This window comes from Sciurus carolinensis, chromosome 16 (genome assembly GCF_902686445.1).
Source record: "Sciurus carolinensis chromosome 16, mSciCar1.2, whole genome shotgun sequence".
In the NCBI taxonomy this organism is placed as follows: domain Eukaryota; kingdom Metazoa; phylum Chordata; class Mammalia; order Rodentia; family Sciuridae; genus Sciurus; species Sciurus carolinensis.
Window position 1 is genome coordinate 17,956,339 of NC_062228.1, and position 20,056 is coordinate 17,976,394.

General features: G+C 39.3%; 2 protein-coding genes across 2 annotated transcripts in view; one reads left to right on the forward strand and one right to left on the reverse strand.

Annotated features, from left to right (window-relative positions):
- Nucleotides 1-606, reverse strand: part of Lrrc36 (leucine rich repeat containing 36) — a 56,338-nt gene extending 55,732 nt beyond the window's left edge. The window contains 1 exon segment of the mRNA XM_047528306.1: nucleotides 537-606. Coding sequence (XP_047384262.1) covers nucleotides 537-606 — 70 coding nt within the window.
- Nucleotides 607-722: 116 nt separating this feature from the next.
- Nucleotides 723-20,056, forward strand: part of Kctd19 (potassium channel tetramerization domain containing 19) — a 42,205-nt gene continuing 22,871 nt past the window's right edge. The window contains exons 1-2 of the mRNA XM_047527828.1: nucleotides 723-784; nucleotides 3,436-3,732. Coding sequence (XP_047383784.1) covers nucleotides 782-784; nucleotides 3,436-3,732 — 300 coding nt within the window. The 5' untranslated portion in view covers nucleotides 723-781. The remainder of the gene's footprint in view (nucleotides 785-3,435; nucleotides 3,733-20,056) is intronic.

The following is a 20,056-nucleotide window of genomic DNA, read 5'->3' on the forward strand; positions in this document are numbered from 1 at the left end:
ACAAAACAAAAAAACAAACAGAGAGGAGAAAGAGAGAGAGAGAGAGAGAGAGAGAGAGAGAGAGAGAGAGAGAGAGAGAATTTAAAAAAGAGGAAGAAGAACGAAACAAAAAAACAAACGCCCCTTGTGCCTCCTCAACAGCACCGCCCCACATCAACTGACCGTCTCGGCACTTCAGTTCTGCCACCGATGCCCCTCTGGGGGCTCAGTTTCCTTCCACTTAGTTCAGACTGCTTTCCTCTGTCCAGTTCTGTCACTTGTGTCACAGGGGCCCCGCCTGTTAATCTCGTTTCTCCTCTACTTCACACTACCCTCCTCTCTCCCCCTCAGTTCCTCGCCCTCTGCCTCAGATTGCCCTGCTACTGCAGTTCCTCCACTTCCACCTCGGCGAAACCCCTCTCTGCCTCAGTTTCCTTTCCTGCGCCTCAGCGACTGTTCCCGCGTCTCTACCTCAGGCTCCAGGGCCCCGCCTCAGGTTTTTCCTCCCAACCTCAGACCACACGCTCCCGGCCCACGTCCTTCCAGCCTAACCCTACCCGGCTGATCCAGAGTCAACGCCCCCAGGCGGCGGATGCTCTCCTCATCCAGATCCCACTGCTCCGCCATCCCCGCCCACCGCTCACCTGCCGCAGCCCGCGAGACCTCCCGGCACGGGCCAGACCCCGCCCCTCGAGTTGCCCCACCCACCTCGCGGCCCGCCCCCGCGCGCGCGTTGCGGCTCTCCTGGGGGCCGTTAGTGCCTGGGTCACGCGCCTGTCCGCCCGCCTGAGGAGTCGCTGCCATGGTATGGAGCCCACTCTGGCGGTGGCGCCAAAACCACTAAAACGGCGAATGGGAGAAGCCGGGGCCAAGATTAGATCTTGGGGCGCTGGGATCCCAGACTTCGAAAGATTGGGGGAATAGCTCCGAGGAGTTGGAAGGATGGTGTGCCTTGAGGAATGAAGTGTTCTAGCACTCAGGATGTGGGGCACTTCAGTTCTGAAGGCGTGGAAGCAGGCCTTTTCGTCGGGGTGTAGGTCTTAATATCTCAGCCCCGGGAGTGCTGACTCTGGAGCAAGGCGCTGTGTGTGTGAATGAGGGAGAAGGGACAGATTTCTGAGGCATTGATGGGAAGATCCCAATTTGAAAGGTTGGGAAACTTGGCTCTGAGAGAGTTGAGGTCCTGTCTTTCGAAAATGAGGTGGTTCTGGCTCTAAAACTTGGTTTGAAAAGAGCTCCTTTGTGGAAGAGGAACCCATAAGCTCTTGCGGGTGAGGTGGGAACTACTATTTTAAGGCTATGCCGTTTCCTGCAAACTGTATTGGAAGAATTCATTTGTCCTTCAAGTACCACAGGCTTCCCAAGCTTACCTGTTACTGAGGGCTAGCTAATCAACCCCTGAGCAGACTTTAGGAGAAAAGAAAGCTTTGGAAAGAACAGCCACATCCGTAGCCTCTACCCTCACACTAGCAGGCACTTCTTGAGAGCCCTACTGTGAATGGGATGTGTTTAAAGAGATAAACTCTTGAGCAAAGACCCTCTTGTCATACCCTATCCTTAACAAGGAAAGAGGAACTGCGTCCAGAACTGGAGCTCACCCTCAAGGAGCAGGTTTTCTTTAGCATCCAAATTCTTCACACTCTTAAGCACCTACCTTCACTGAGCTCTCAACCAGGTAGACATCTTTAAGAACAGAATGCAAAATCTGGAGTCCTTATATATTTATGCTCCTTGGTATAGTTGGGGTCCTTACTCTGTTTGCCCTGTCCAGCCTTAGAAAGGTTCAGGACTCTAGAATCTACATTAGATCAATTGGATTGGCTTTTCCAACTGTGCTTCTGAGTCAAGACATCATTTTATCATTTGTAATCTTCCTCTTTATGACTCTTAGAGATCTTCTAGTCTCAAAGATAGTATGTATAATTGTTTTTTTATATCTGGTTAGACAAGGCTTAACTGTGGAAAAAATGGACCCCACTTTTCTTTTTGCACACATTTATTTTCCTTCCTCAATTGTCAAAATAGGAGATACAGGTTTCTTGGAGAGGATGCTTTTCCTTTCTTGAGAAGTCACCTCTTATTTAATAATCTTCCCCCCTACCACCAACGTTCTTAGGCAAAATTTTAATCACCCTGAAAGTGTTAAAGAATTGTACATCTACCGTCTCTGCACGTGCTTGGTGAGATGGAGAACATCTCATTGCAATTCTTTTTTAAACAACTTTATTGAGATATAATTCATATACCATATGGTTTACTACTTTAATGTATACAATTCAATGACTTTTATTATGTTGACAGAGTTGTACAACTATCACCATAATCCATTTTAGAACATTTTCATCTTGCCAGAAAGAAATCAATACACTTAGTCATAGTCCATTCCCAACCCACTCCCGGCCTCCCCAGCCCTAGGCAACCACTAGTCTACTTTCCTTCTCTATAAATTTGCCTCTTCATATAACATGTAAATGAATCATATGTGATCTTTTGTATTTGGTTTCTTTTACTGAGCATGTTTCAAGGTTTGTGCATGTTGTAACTTGTATCAGTACTTTATTGCTTTGTATTGACAACAGTGGCCTATTGTATGGCTATAGTAAATTTTGTTTATTCATCAGTTCAAATTCATTTGAACATAAATTTAAAGGTTAATTTCTGGACTCCAATTCTATTCCATATATCTATATGGTTGTCTTTATACTGGTAGTACAGTTTTGGTTACTCTACCTTTATATTAAGTTTTGAAAATGGAAGTAGGAATCCTCAAACTTAGTGTTTCTTTTTCAAGATTGTGGGTTCCTTGTATTTCTACATGAATGCCAAATTTTGCAGAAAAGACAGTTAGGGTTTTCATAGGGATTGTGTTTCATAGGATACTGCCCAGATCAATGTGGGCAGTATTACTATCTTAACAATATTAAATCTTTGAATCCATGAACACAAGATGTTTTTCCGCTTACTTAGGTTGTTAAAAATTTCAACAATTTTTTGATGTTTTCAAATTACTAGTATTATACTTCTTTTGTTAAACTCATTCCTAAATATTTTGTTCTTTTTGATGTTATTGTAAGTGAAATTGTTTTCTTAATTTAATCTTTGGTTGTCAATAAACCTTTATTTTATTCATTTATTTATATGTGGTGCTGAGAATGGAACCCAGTGCTCACATGCTAGGCAAGCACTCTACCACTGAGCCACAACCCCAGCCCCTTAATTTAATCTTTGAATTGTTCATTGTTACTGTATAAAAATATAATTGACTTTTTATTATACTGATCTATATCCTTCAACCTTGCTACAATTATAGTAGTTTTTTAGTGAATTCCTTAGGATATGCTATATATAAGATCATGTCATCAACAAATAGAAATAGTTTAATTCCTTCCTTTCCAATCAGGATGCTTTTTATTTTTATATTTTTCTTGCATAGCTGTCTTTTCATTTTTTCTTTAGGAGGAACCTGGCATGTCCCACGAATCAGCAGAAGATTTATTTCATTTCAATGTTGGGGGCTGGCATTTCTCAGTCCCCAGAAGCAAACTCTCTCAGTTCCCAGACTCCTTGCTGTGGAAAGAGGCTTCAGCCTTGACCTCTTCAGAAAACCAGAGGCTGTTCATCGACAGAGATGGTTCCACATTTAGGCATGTACACTATTACCTCTATACCTCCAAACTCTCCTTCTCCAGTTGTGCAGAACTGAACTTGCTCTATGAGCAAGCACTGGGTTTGCAGCTGATGCCTTTGCTGCAGGTAAGGCGTTTTTCTTCTTTTCACAGAGCGGTGATTAGTAATATAGGCTTTACATTCCTAAGTGTTGTGTCCTTTAATATATTGGTTGTTCAGATGACCCTCTTCATGAGTTAAAGTAATGAATAATACACTAAAATTGCATGATTTTTTTTTTTTTTTGGCATAGTACCGGGAATTGAACCCAAGGCCTCAAATATGCTAGGGAAGTACTCTACAGTTGAGCTACAGCCTCAGACCTTTTTATGTTAATTCAGGGTCTCACTAAGATGTCCAGACTGGCTATGAATTTGTGATCTTCCTTCCTCAACTGGGAATTATAGGTGTGCACTATAACTCCAGAAAATCATATGATCTTAACAAAGAATTTCTTCCAGACTCTGCCTCATCTATACCAGCAACTGCCATGGACCCAGGATGGGATTTACTCTGTACTGAGAGGGTGCTTTTGGCTCTTAAAAATCCTGTTAAGATGCTTCTTGTTAAATCTAGTTTTGCAGATCTTCATTGACTTTTATTTGCCATTCTAGAATTGTGCAACAATTCACACCAAAAAGTGATTTAGAATGCTCCACCCCATCACATGTGCAGGTCATATTTATAGCCTGAGAAAAGGAAGTGACACAGAAAAAGAAGTGAGGTACAAAGACAGGGGGATTGATTGTAACTAGACATTTGACTTATTTGAATGTGGTTTGAACAGCTGACTGCCTGTGATTGGCTGAAGTTCTACAGCAGTCTTTGGCAGAGACATAGCTAGTTGTCACAAAGGCAAATTTCTAAGTTAGGTTTTCATTTTATTCATCTGCAAGTTGCAACTCTGTATGTCAGGACCTACCAAGACTAGTTTAAATTTGAATGCTTTAGTAAGTTTATTTTTTCATTTTGAGAACTATCAAATAAAAATAGATATTTTCTGTTTTTTTCTTCCTAAAAGAAAAAAAAAGATGCTTCTTGTTTTTGTTGTTGACTATTAAAAGGAGAAAACTTTAGAAATCGAACAATTTGTATATACACCATGTCTGAGATTTAAAATCTAAAAGATTCACCAAGAATATTACTTCTCATTGGGTATGGGGGCACATGCCTGTAATCCCAGTGACTCAGAAGGCTGAGACAGAAGGAGCACAAGTTTGAGGCCAGCCTCAGCAACTTTGTGAGGCCCTAAGCAACTAAGCAAGACCGTATCTCAAAATAAAAAATAAAAAGGGTTGGAGACGTAGCTCATTGGTAACACACCCCTGGGTTAAACCCCGGAAGGAAGGAAGGAAGGAAGGAAGGAAGGAAGGAAGGAAGGAAGGAAGGAAGGGAGGGAGGGAGGGAGGGAGGGAGGGAGGGAGGGGAAAGAGAGAGAGAGAGAGAGAGAGAGAGAGAGAGAGAGAGAAAGAAAGAAAAGAAAAGAAAAGAAAGAAAATATTACTTCTCATTGGGTGTGGTGGCACACACCTGTAGTCCCAGCTACTCAGGAGGCTGAGGCTGGAGGATCACTTGAGAACACAAGTTTTGAGACCAGCCTGGACAACATAACAAAAAATCCATATTAAAAAAAAAAAAAGAGTAGGGAAAGGAACAGAAAATAAAAAATATATTACATCTTATTATGCCTTCTGGGTACACAGCATTCACTTAGGGCAAAGCACAAAGTTCAAGCTGGGTGTGGTGGCGCAGGCAGGAGGATGGCAGGTTTAAAGCCAGCCTCTGCAAAATTGAGGTGCTAAGCAACTCAGTGAGACCCTGTCTCTAAATAAAATGTAAAATAGGGCTGGGGATGTGGCTTAGTGATTGAGTGCCCCTGGGTTTAATCCCTGGTACAAAAAAAGTTCTTCAAATTGCAAAATTTGTCCTTTGCCTTCACTTTTCTGTTTTCCAAGAAAATTTTTCTTTTCTTTTTTAAGAGCTTTAAATACCTTTACTTATAACTATTAAAGTATTTCCAGAAATGTTACATTATTTTTTAAGTTTTCTTCAAACCATAGAAATCATTTCTGTGACTAATCTTTAGTAGTTTATTCTGTAGTTTTTGAACCAGAATAGTCTTTTAACCTGGAAGAACTAAATATTATGACTAGGAAGGACCACTGGCTATTCTCCATATTAATCACACTGTCTGTACATAGTGTTGTTTAATTCATCTACACAAGTGCTAACCCAACAAGGTGCAGTACAACTCTGTGCACTGCCAGTTAAGCCTTCCCAACAGCTCTTAGAAGAAAATTGAAATAAACCATACATTATCTGGATCATAGAAGAATGAGAACATTTCATAGTTCATTTGTTTGTGGATGCTAAATAATTCAGTGGTTTTTCTTAAAAGTTATTATAAATTTGGAAATCAAAAACCCTTAACATACTCCAGTGCTCCAGTGCAGGTTGTAATATTACATTTTCTTTCCATTTTTTTCAAGGTACCCAGTTAAGTTTAATTTTTTTTTTCAATTGCTTCAGGAATGGAACACTAGAATTGCTTGTAAGTCAGTTCAAAAGCACTCAAATGGTCTGGTATGTCAGGATTGCTGATGACTCTATGCTAGTGTACCATTTTGTGGGGAAAGGGAAGGAATAAACTTGTTTAAAGAGATTAACGCAATTTTTTTTTGAAGAACCATTTTAAGGAACTCAAGCCTACTATACAAATGGGTGTTTGTTTGTTTGCTGGGGATGGAATTCAGGGCCTAACACATTCTAGGCCAGTGCTCACAGCTATATCCCCAGACCTTTATATTTTTCTGAGATAGGGTCACACTAAACTTGATTCTTCTGCCTCAGTGTCCTAAGTAGTTGGGATTGTAGGCATGTGCCACCAAGCCCAGCTATACAGACACTTTATTAACTCCTTTAACCCCTTTGTTGTCCTCATTTCCCAAATTGAAACAAAATATATTTGGAAAACAACTTCTAAATGGGAAGCAACAACTCAGAGGCCAATGAGTTGATCAGATTCCAAAGTTCCAAGATGTGAGAACAGTAAAATTTGAAGAATTGTGTGGATCTGCCTTCTTAAAGCAGACTGTGAAACAAGTGCTTATGCTTGGAAATGGTGTTTTCAAAGAAGTAAACATTTGGGCTGGCCCAGCTGAAGTGATATTTATTCATTGAAGCATAGTGTAAATACAGCTGGGAACTTACAGACGCCTCAAGTAAGTCAACAGTCTCACACATTTCCACCACTTTCCCCACTGCTATGGCCTATCCAGATACTCAAATTTTTGCATAAATGAACAAACACTTTGCTTGGAGAAAGTGGATTTTTCCAGTCTTTAGTCTAAAGACCCTTGTCAGCCAGCCCCACTTAATACATTCAGCCAGGATTTATGAAGGACATTTTGGGTTCCAGGCATTATTCCTATGGGCTTTAGTAAAAACAAGGGATGATACAATAAAAATACAATGTGAGCCATGTATGTAAGCAACGTGTGATTTTTTTTTTTTTAAACAAGGTCTCACTATGTCACCTGTGTGGACTTGGAACTCCTAGACTCAAGTGATCTTCCTGACATCCTTCCAAGTAACTGGGATTATAGGCATGCACCATTGTGCCCAGTTTCATGTGTTCTTTAAAATTTTCTAGTAACTCTATTTTAAAAAGTAAAAAGACACAGGGGAAGTTAATTTTAATGATATTAGATTTAACCTTATGTGGCTATGTTTATGGCATTGATTGTGGTGATAGTTTCATAGGTGTGTGTTTACCCCCAAACTCATCAGGTTTTATATATTAAATACCTATCACTTTTTTAAAAATTCTTTTTGGTAGTTCTAGATGGACAGCATGCCTTTATTTTGTTTGTTTATTTTATATGGTGCTGAGGATCAAACCCAGTGCCTCACACGCACCAGACAAGCACTCTGCCACTAAGCTATGACCCCAGCCCAAATACCTATCACTTTTTGTATATCAAACATATACCTCAATTTAAAAAAATTTAATCCAAGCCAGTGCAGTGGTACATGCCTATAATCCCAGCAGCTCAGGAGACTGAGGCAGGAAGATCATGGGTTCAAAGCCTGCCTCAGCAACTTGGTGAGGCCCTAAGCAACTCAGCTGGGGATGAAAAAGGGCTGGCAATGTGGCTCAGTGGTTAAGTGCATCTGGGTTCAATCCCCAATAACCCTACCCTGACAAAATTTAACCCAGTATTTTCAAAATATTATTTCAACATGTAATCAATAAAGTTGAGATAGTTTACACTGTTTTTGCATTGTCTTCAAAATATAATGTGACTGTCTCCCAAATTAACAAGTGAAGTACAACTGTAACAGAAGAATGTAGCCTTTGAATCACCTCTTTAAAAGCTCCCTGTTCCTGATGGGCAGCCTCTAGCAGTAAAACCTCTTTTTCCCTTTTCTTTTTTTTTTTAATTTTATTATTATTATTTTTTTCTTGTAAACAAATGGGATACATGTTGTTTCTCTGTTTGTACATGGCGTAAATGAATACCATTTGTGTAATCATAAATTTACATAGGGTAATGTTGTTTGATTCATTCTGTTATTTTTTCCCTTCCCCCCACTCCTCCCACCCCCCTCTTTTCCCTCTATACAGTCCTTCCTTCCTCCATTCTTGCCCCCATCCCTAATCCTAACTCTAACCCTAACACTAACCCCTCCCACCCCCCATTATGTGTCATCATCCACTTATTAGCGATATCATTTGTCCTTTGGTTTTTTGAGATTGGCTTATCTCACTTAGCATGATATTCTCCAATTTCATCCATTTGCCTGCAAATGCCATAATTTTATCATTCTTTATGGCTGAGTAATATTCCATTGTATATATATACCCCAGTTTCTTTATCCATTCATCAACTGAAGGACATCTAGGTTGGATCTACAATCTGGCTATTGTGAACTGAGCAGCTATGAACATTGATGTGGCTGTATCTCTGTAATATGCTGATTTTAAGTCCTTTGGGTATAGGCCAAGGAGTGGGATAGCTGGGTCAAATGGTGGTTCCATTCCAAGTTTTCTAAGGAGTCTCCACACTGCTTTCCAGAGTGGCTGCACTAGTTTGCAGCCCCACCAGCAATGTATGAGTGTACCTTTCTCCCCACATCCTCGCCAACACCTGTTGTTGCTTGTATTCTTGATAATCGCCATTCTAATTGGGGTGAGATGGAATCTTAGGGTGGTTTTGATTTGCATTTCTCTTATTACTAGAGATGTTGAACATTTTTCCATATGTTTGTTTATTGCTTGTAGATCTTCTTCTGTGAAGTGTCTATTCATTTCCTTAGCCCATTTGTCGATTGGATTATTTGCATTCTTGGTGTAGAGTTTTTTGAGTTCTTTATAGATTCTGGAGATTAGTGCCTCTAGCAGTAAAACCTCTTTTTCCCTTTTCTAAAAAAAAAAAAAAAAAAAAAAATCTAATGTGTGTTTTATGTTTATAATACATCTCAGATTCAGACTACCATAGTTCAAGGGAGGTTCAGGGGAATCAGTAGCCACATGTGGCCAGTTGCCACCATATTGGGCAGCCTTCATCTAAAATATTCTTAACTATTCGTGCTCTTAACCAGAGTCCTTCAGATTTAGCCCCTAACAATAGAAAATAGGACTTTGCATCCTGTTAACTTAAACTCTCATGTACTCAACAGGTGGCATATTTTATTCAGGATTATCTGTATTATGGTAGGCTTTGTTGAAAGGAACATAGAATAAGCCCACAAGCAGATTCTAGAGGACAGGTGCCTGGGTTCACACTACAGCTCTACCCTATATCTCCAACCCATACCCTTGCATCCCCATTTTTATTTCCCCTTCTCCACTCTACCTGCTGCCCCCAACCTCACTCCTATCCTGTAACTTCATTTCCAAAAGGTACACTCAAAGAATGTTATTGTTTCTGATTGTAACACTTAAGGTGTATTGAGTAACAATTATACTCAAACTCTGGAGATTCAGAAGTATCCCATATAACCATACAATGTCAGGTAGAGAAAAAAGGCTGAAGAACAGTTCAGTGAAATATACTAAGTGAAAGAAGCCACATATTATATAGTTCTACCTATATAAAATAGACAAAAAGGACCCATATTGTATGATTGTATTCGTATAAAATGTGTAGAATAGGCAAATTTATAGTGGCAGAAAGTAAATTAGTGGTTGCCTAGGACTGAGTTTAGGGTGGGAAGAATGGGTGAAGAGAATGGACAATGAATGCTAAGGGTACAGGGATATTGTAATCAATTGTGGTGATGGTTGCACAACTGAGAATATACTAAAAACCAATAAACTGGCTGAGTGTGGTGGTGCACCACTGTAATTCCAGCCACACAGGAGGCTGAAGCAGGAAGATCACAAGTTAAAAGCTAGCCTTAGCAGTTTAGTGAGGCCCTGTCTCAAAATAAAAAATGAAAAGAGCTGGGGATATGGCTCAGTGTTAAGCGCCCCTGGGTTAAGTCCACAGTACCAAACAACAACAACAAAACAATAAATGGTGCACTTTCAATAAGTATGTTTTATACCATGTGAAATAAAGTTGTAAATAAAATATCATTGGCTGCTGGCTTGATATTAGTTTGAGAGTCTGTAGACAATAGCCTATAGACCAAATCTAGCAAATATCATTTTTCTACAGTCCATGAGCAAAGAATGGTTTTTATATTTTCACATGGTTGAAAATATCAAAAGAAAAATATTTTGTGTCATGTAAAAGTTATGTAAAATTCAAATTTCAGTGTCTGTTGATAGTTATTTATTACTGGATTATAGCCATGCTCATTTGTTTATGTATTGTCTGTGACTACTCTTGAGCTATAACAACATAGAGATGAGTATTTGAGTTAACAAGCTCATATGGCTAGTGAAGCCGAAAATATTTTGTACTTGGTCTGTTACAGAAAATGAAATGTGCTAACCCCTATAAGGGAACAGTTGAGATTCCTACAGTATCCAGATAAAAAAGAACAGTGGTTTGGTCTAATGTGGAGTAGTGGAGTTAGGAGAAAATTATGAATATGTCTTGGTTATAGAACTGACAGAGTTTGCCAATTAATGAGATTTAGAATATGAGAGAATGGACAGCTCCTTTGTTTTTGTCCTGAGCAACCAGGTGAATGGTGGAGTCTGAGGAATATGCAGGTTTAGGGGGAAAAATTTTAAAATAGGATTTGAATGTGTTAAGTTTGAGAATCAATGAAAAGGCATTTCCAAGTAGAAACAGCAAGAAGTCACTGTGTGTACAGATCTGGAATTTATCGGACCAGTTGTATCTAGAGATATAAATTGAGAGTCATCAATGATATGTAAATCTATGAACGTGAAGGTTTTGGAATGTTGTCTATTGTTCATAGGGAAAATACAAAGTAGTCATTGCAGTTCTGTATATTAACAGTGCAGGCTTCCTGGAATATTCTGCTAATTTAGGAAGTTCTTTTTGCCTAAATATAAACTATTCTGAGCCTTTTACATGCCATCATTCTCATCGGTAGTTGAAACTGCTGCTGCAAGTTCACACACAAGAGTTCAAGGTTGATTGCAGACTATTAGTTTCCTTTTATTTGCCCCTTAAATCCCACTGAGGATGTAGTATGTTGATAATACACACCACTTACGTTTCTTTTTTTTTTTTTTTTTTGTGATGGGATTGAACCCAGGGCCTTGCACATACTAAGCACATCCTCTACCACTGAGCTACACTCCTAGTCCTATGTTTCCATTTTCAGGCTTTCTGGGAACTTCTAATTTTAACCTTAAATTGTTCCACTTGTGGACAGTCTGCTACCAACTGGCAACCCAAATATGCCTGCATTTCTTGTGTTCAGAGAAGTCAGGGAGTTTTTATATTGTTCACACAAATGATGCTTTTAAGAAAATAGACCCATCTACCAATGTGTTGCTCCCCCATCCACCTCCATCTTGGGTCACTGCAACCACCGCCATAGCCCCATCCACATAGTAGCATCCACCTTGGGACAGTGGACAGGACTTGAAGGCAAATGCTTACCACAGCACTGCACACCACAGTACTACATCTCCAAACAGGCTGCCCAACAGCAGTGCACAATCCACCCTTGAATACCCATCTCTGAAAGCAGTTGCCTCCATCTGGAGATACCTCCACCACCAACTTGGATTACCTTTGCTGCTGCCACCGCCATCTTTAGTTAGAGCATCTTCCATCTTGGGATACTGGTAAGGGCCTGGAACCCAACCTCAAGGTACCTACAGGTTTGATGCTGCCGCTGCCACCACCAACTAAGAACATAGCCACTCCCATCTACAGACAATAGCCAGAACCTGGAAGATCATCACCAAGGTTCCTATAGACTTGGTTACACCTAAGGTATCACTGCTAAGTATGCTAATAGCCACCAACTTTTTGCAGAAGCAGGTGAGAGACTTGTAGGAAGAGGGTGTGAAGGCATCTTGATAATGACTAGCCCAGCCGACCAGCCCGGAACCCATTGGGATCCTAGGCCCAACTTGGGCAGCACTTGCTGGGACCTGACACCAACCTGGTCCCCAACTCCCCCAATCTGACATCCACAGATCACCTAGTCCTGCTGGTTTGGCAGTCAACAGGGCCCTCTCCCAGTGTCCCAACCCGCTTCCTAGCCACCATCTTGGCCCAGTGCTTGCTGCTATGTGACCAGCCTGTAGCTCTCAACATCTGGTCCCGATCTACTGGATACAGAACAGCTTTCCACAACAGGTGCACAGGTCCTGGTGCTCAGCCCCTAGGACCTCCAGAGAGAGAAGTTCCTGACTGGGAAGTCAAAAAGGTGGGGGCGGGAGAGATACAAGTTAGAGACTATTAGAGACCAGGAATTGTGGTCCACAGACGTTGTAAGGGACTAAGACCAGGGTCCTGCATCACACAAGTGGACCCTAAAGGAGATTCCTGGGGTGCAGTCTTTCAGTGGGACTGGCAATTGCTATACACCGGCTCCAGAATTCCTCCCTCCAAGTCTAACCATCCTAGTAACCTTCACCACCTGAGGGCAGAGTTACCAGCAAACTCCAGACAGCCCCACCTACTGGATGAGAAGGAAAGCAGAGAAGATATTGAACTCTAACAGAAACAATTATTCAATTTTCCTTCAAGATTTTTTTTTCTTCTAATTTTGTTTCCTACTCTCATACCCCCAACATTTTGAAACCAAGTACTTTTCATGCATCAGGCTACTGAGGACTGGGATGTTGTAATAGTATATTACAGTTTTGTTACCTATTCTTTTATTTTTACATTTTTTCTTTTTTAGTTCTATTTTCCTCTCACGTATCTGTTTCCCCAGTCTCTTTCTCTCTTTTCTCCTGCTAATAGCCAACTTTTTTTGATTCCTCTTTCTTCCTATGATCTAATACATCTAATATATCTACCTCATAAACATCACATGCTACACCCACCCAGTTCTCTCTTTGTCCACAGAAACTGTAGACCCTAATGCAAACCTACTGTTCATATTGTTGATAATAATTGAACATATCATTTCTGTTTATTGAGACAAAACTGTAAACGTCTTAATAGGGGCTATTAGGCTTAAAGCTGCATATTGTTTGCATTGGGTGCTGTTAATATTGGTCTCCCCCTTAAAGGCAAGTTATTGGAAACCTGCAGGAACACTTTAAATCTATAGGCTGGAAAATGTAATACCTCGGATGGCACTGCTAGAGGGAAGACTCATGAACAACATGAAAAAACAAAGGAAGAAAGCACCCCAAACAAACCAAGATGCTACAGTATGGAATACATTGGCAGCACAATAGAAGAAATGTCAGAGAAGGAGTTCAGAATGTACATAGTTAAAATGATCTGCAAAGTAAAAGATGATATAAGAGAGCAAATGCAGGCAACAAAAGACTGCTTCAATAAAGAGCTAAGAGAGCAAATGCAGGTAGAAAAAGATGATTTCAATAAAGAGATAGAGATCCTGAAAAAAAAAAACCCAGAAATCCTTAAGGATCCAGAAGGCATAAAGAAGGACATTTCATACTGCTTAAAGAAATCATACATGAACAAGACAACAATTGTAAATATTTAAGCCTCAAACAATGGAGCATCTCTGTAAATCAAACCTGTCTCAATTTCAAGAATCAAATAGACCACGACACAATAATACTGGGTGACTTTAACACACCTCTCTCACCACTTGATAGATCTTCCAAACAAAAACTAAACAAAGAAACTATAGAACTCAATAATAGAATCAATAATTTAGACTTAACAGACATATATAGAATATTCCAGCCATCAATGAACAAATACACTTTTTTTCTCAGTGGCACATGGATCCTTCTCTAAAACAGAACATATGTTATACCACAAAACAACTCTTAGCAAATACAAAAAAATAGAGATACTACCCTGTATTCTATTGGATCATAATAGAATTAAATTAGAAATCAATAATAAAATTAAAAAATAGAAGTTACTCCAACACCTGGAGATTAAATAATATGCTATTAAATGATGCATGGATAGTATAAGACATCAGGGAGGAGATAAAAAAATTCTTAGCAGTACATGAGACTACATATCAAAATCTCTGGAAACTAAAAAGGCAATAAATACTAAGAGGAAAGTTCATTGCATTGAACTCATTCATTAAAAGAATAAAAAGTAAACAAATAAATGATCAAACATTACATCCCAAAGCCCTAGAAAAAGAAAAACAAATCAACACCAAAATAGTAGAAGACAGGAAATTATTAAAATAAAAGCTGAAATCAATGAAATTGAAACAAAAGAAGCAATTGAAAAAATTGACAAAACAAGAAGTTGGTTCTTTGAAAAAAATAAATAAACCCTTAGCCATACTAATGAAGAGAAGGAGAGAGAAAACTCAAATTACTAAAATTCATGATGAAAAAGTAAATATTGGGGCTGGGGTTGTAGCTCAGTGCCAGAGCACTTGCCTAATGCATGTGAGGCACTGGGTTTGATCCTCAGCACCATATAAAAATAAAGGTATTGTGTCCATTTACAACTAAAAAAATTAAAAAAGAAAAGAAAATGGAAATATCATGACAGATACTATTGAGACTTTTTTTGGGGACGGGGGGTACTGGGGATCAAACCCAGGGCCTTGTGCTTGCGAGGCGAGCACTCTACCAACTGAGCTATATCCCCAGCACCACATATAAATAAATAAAATAAAAGATTCATTGACAACTAAAAAAAAATTGAAAAAAAAAAAAAAGCCTACTCTCCTGGGCTGGGATAGTGGCTCAGTGGTAGAGCATTTGCTTAGCATGTGTGAGGCACTGGGTTCAATTCTCAGCATTGCATATAAATAAATGAATAAAATAAATGTCCATCAACAACTAAAACAAATATAGATAGATAGATAGATAAATAGATAGATAGATAGATAGATAGATAAATTGTTTTTTAAAAGCCTGCCATCGAAGAAAAGACCAGGACCAGACGGTTTCTCAACCAACTTCTATAAGACTTTCAAAAAAGAACTAATACCAATACTCCTCAAAGTATTCCAAGAAATAGAAAAAAGGGAACCCTTCCAAACTCATTCTTGAAGCTAGTATCACCTTGATACCAAAACCAGACAAAGACACATTAAGGAAAGAAAACTTCAGACCAATATCCCTGACGAACATAAATGCAAAAAAACTTTTAAAAAATATTTTTAGTTGTAGATGAACACAATACCTTTATTTTGTTTATTTAGGTTTTTTAATGTGGTGCTGGGGATCGAACCCAATGCCTCCTTTGTGCTAGGCACAACCCCAGACCCCAGAAATTCTTTTAAAATTTCTGGCAAATTGCATACAAAAACATATTAAAAAAGTTAGTGCACCATGATCAAGTGGGGTTCATACCAGGGATGCAAGATTGGTTCAACATATGGAAATCAATAAATGTAATTCATCACATCAATAGACTTAAAGATGCAGAAAAAGCATTTGACAAAATATAGCACCACTTCATGTTCAAAACACTAGAAAAACTAGGGATAGTAGGAACATACCTCAACATTGTAAAAGCTACCTATGCTAAACCCAAGGTCAACATTATTCTAAATGAAGAAAAATTGGAAACATTCCCTCTAAAAACTGGAACAAGACAGGGATGCCCTCTCTCACCACTTCTATTCAACATAGTCCTTGAAACTCTAGCCAGAACAATTAGACAAAATAAATTAAAGGGATATGAATAGGAAAAGAAGAACTCAAAATATCACTATTTACTGATGACATGATTCTATATGTAGAAGATCCAAATGATTCCCCCAAAAAACTTCTAGAACTAATATATGAATTCAGCAAAGTAAGAGGATATAAAATCAACCCATAAATCTAATTCATTTCTATACATCAAGTGATGAATCCTCTGAAAGAGAAATTAGGAAAACTACCCCATTCACAATAGCCTGAAAACAAACAAACAAAACAAAACAAAACAAAATCTTGGGAGTGGTGCAGTGGCTCACACCTGTAATCCCAGTGGCTCGGGAGGCTGAGGCAGGAGTATCAAGAGTTCACAGCTAGCTTCAGCAAGGGTGAGGTGCTAAGCAACTCAGTGAGACCCTGTCTCCAAATAAAATACAAAATAGGGCTGGGGATGTGGCTCAGTGGTTGGATGCACCTGAATTAAATCCCTGGTACCCACAAAACAAACAAACAAATAAATAAATAAATACTTGGGAATCAATCTAACAAAAGAGGTGAAAGACCTCTACAATGAAAACTACAGAACACTAAATAAAGAAATTTAAGAAGACCTTAGAAGATGGAAAGATCTTGCCTATCCATGTTATTGGATAGGTAGAATTAATATTGTCAAAATGACCATACTACCAAAAGTGTTATTCAGATACAATGCAATTCCAATTAAAATCCCAACGTCTTTCCTCATAGAAATAGAGCAATCAGGGGCTGGGGAGATAGCTCAGTCGGTAGAGTGCTTGCCTTGTAAGCACAAGGCCCCAGCACCCCCCCCCCAAAAAAAAAAAAAGAGAAAGAAAGAAATAGAGCAATCATGAAATTCATCTGGAAAAATAAGAGACCCATAATAGCCAAAGGAATCCTTAGCAAAAACAATAAAGCAGGAGGCATCACAATTCCAGACCTTAAACTATACTACAGAACTATAGTAACAAAAACAGCAATGGTATTGGCACCAAAATAGACAGGTAGACCTATGGTACAAAATAGAAGACACAGAGACAAACCCACATAAATACAGTTATCTCATACTATACAAAGGTGCCAAAAACATACATTAGAGAAAAGATAACCTATTCAATTGATGGTACTGGGAAAATTGGAAATTCATATGCAGCCAAAAGAAATTAAACTCCTATCTCTCACCCTGCACAAAACTTAACTCAAAGTGGATCAAGGACCAAGGAATTAGACCAGAGACTCTGCACCTAATAGAAGAAAAAAGTAGGTCTAAATCTTCATCATATCAGCTTAGGACCTTACTTCCTTAACAAGACTGCTAAAGTGCAAGAAATAAAATCAAGAATCAATAAATGGAATGAATTCAAACTAAAAAGGTTCTTCTCAGCAAAGGAAACAATCATGTGAAGAGAGAGCCTACAGAGTAGGAGAAAATTTTTACCACATGCACATCAGAGCACTAATCTCCAGGATATATAAAGAACTCAAAAAACTTAACACCAAAAAAAAATAATAATAATAACCCAATCAATAAATAGGCTAAGGAACTGAGCAGAAACTTCACAGAAGATATACAACCAATCAGCAAATATGTGAAAAAATGTTCAACGTCTCTAGTAGTTAGAAAAATTACTAGAAAAATGGAAATCAAGATCATCTCACTCCAGTCAGAATGGCAATTATCAAAAATACAAGCAACAGTAAGTGTTGGCAAGGATGTGGAAGAATAGGAACACTCATACATTCCTGGTGGGACTGAAATTGGTGCAACCACTCTGGAAAGCAGTATGGATATTCCTTAGAAAATTTGGAATGGAGCCACCATTTGACCCAAATATCCCACTCCTCGATCTATACCCAAAGGACTTAAAATCAGCATACCTCAGTGACGCAGCCACATCAAAGTTTATAGCAGCTCAATTCACAATAGCTAAACTGTGGAACCAATCTAGATGCCCTTCAATAGATCAATGGATAAAGAAACTGGTTTTATATACATAATGGAAGATTACTCAGTCTTAAAGGAGAACAAAATTATGGCATTTGCAGGTAAATGGATAGAGTTGGAGAATATCATGCTAAGAGAAACAAACCAACCCCCAAAAACCAAAACCCAAATGTTTTTTCTGATATATGGATACTGATTCATAATGGGGGGGGGGTCAAGAAAAGAATGGAGGAACTCTGAATTGGACAGAGGGGAGGAGAGGGGGCATGGAGGTGAGAAAGATGGTGTAATGAGATGGACATTACCCTAGGTACCTCTGATTGCACAAATGGTATGAGTCTATATTGTGTACAATCAGAGAAATAAAAAGCTGTGCTCCATTTGTGTACAATGAATCAAAATGCATTCTGCTAGCATGTATAACTAATTAGTACAAATAAAAATTTAAAAAAAGAAAGAGGATTTAGATCAACTAAACCTGAAAAAAAAAAAAAGAAAAGAGACCAGTGGCACTCTCACATTTCCTATCATTCATGATGTGAGGACAGATGACTACTGTAATCTTGGAAAGGAAGGATATTATTAAATAAACAGCAGATATTCATCCCAGCAGTCTATGGGTATGGGTAAGTGGACAACTCAAGTGTAAACCCCTGGACATGGCATCAGGGTCCTCACAGGCTTGCCCATCTGCTTGTCCTGGTTCATATACCAACACGTACTTAGGTGCATCTGTGACCACACACACACACAATCTGAAGTTTACACACAGTGTACACCACAATCTGAAGTTCAGCTCATCCCTAAGCAACCACTATGCCTTTTCACTTGCTGTTTCCTTTTCCTAGAATGCTTCTTAGAAATCTTAAAGATTTGGGGGCTGGGGAGATAGCTCAGTCGGTAGAGTGCTTGCCTTGTAAGCACAAGGCCCTGAGTTCGATCCCCAGCACCCCCCCCCCAAAAAAAAAAAGATTTGACCTAATTGTGACCCACAGGAAGCCTTGCCTGACATTTCCAGGAAGTTTTTGTCTGTCTGTTCTTGTAACAGAGTCAGTTCCTCTGTTATATCAGTGTTAATTCTGTTGGGATCGTGTATTGTCTTTTTCCATGGCTGGACTATATGCTTTTTATGTTTGCATTCCTAGCATCTTTCACAGTACCTAGCATTTATAAGTGTTTAATTGAGTCTGCTGAGAGATGAAGAAAGCTGAACCTATTTCTGCAGGCTGAGAGACTAGAACCAGCAGTGGAGGGGCACGTTTGAGATGCTGAGAGCTGTGTCCTGTTTGTCTTCCTTGGTTGACAGTAGCTGTTCTCTGCACATCCTGTTGCTTTACCAGTCTTGCTTCCCTTGAGCTTCAAAGCAGTGACACTCCTTGTCTTTATAAGGCAAGGTGCTAAAGCTCCTTTACCATCACGTTCCTTCCAGCAGCCCACATTAGAGCATAAGGCATTTCCAAGAACTACTGCTGCTTTGGAAAGCCTTTGTTAAGTCCCAAGGCTCTGCCAGCAAGATGCATTTGTCAGCCATCTTTTTGCAATATACACACTCCCCCACACCATCAGTTTTATTTTGCTTCTGATTGGCTTATTTTTCACTATCTAGGCCAAAAGCAACACCAGTCATCCTTCTGCTAGCAATTAGCCAACTGAATTCAGGTGTATATTTCCCTAAAGAAATCCTCCCTCCAATAACTTTCCAGGTCATAACATATGAAGAGTTAAATTCCTACAAGTAGTATTCAGGCAGATGAAAGTGCACTTGAAGTCAGCCCACAGACCAACATTGATGTACTTCTATGGCAACCTCAGTCAGCAAAGCCAAAGGGCAGCTAAACCCAGACTTTCTGAGTGTTCATCATTCATTCTTTCAACAAAAAATGCATTGAGGTACCATGGACACTGCTCTGGGTGATGTGAATACAGCAGAGAACAAAACAGTTATTGAAGCCTTGGGGAGATTAAATCTGTTAAAGGAGACTAGAAAATCATAAATAAGCAGGTGAGAGGGCTAGGGAATGCTTTCTGTAGTTTCTCACAGCACCCAAATGACCTCCTGTGAGTAGACTTGTATTTCTGAAGTCAGAACAAGGATTGGCTCTGACCTTTCACTTTCATGAATTCTTTCGTGTAACACAGCATTATGGGCACTTTCTACATGCTAGGTTCTAGACTACAAGATAGAATGCATCACGCAATCCCTCCTCAAGTTGCCTCTGGATAGGGGGAAGTTCCAGCCTACATCTAACTCAGATGACTGCAGAGTAAAGCTTGCAGGTGTCTGGCAA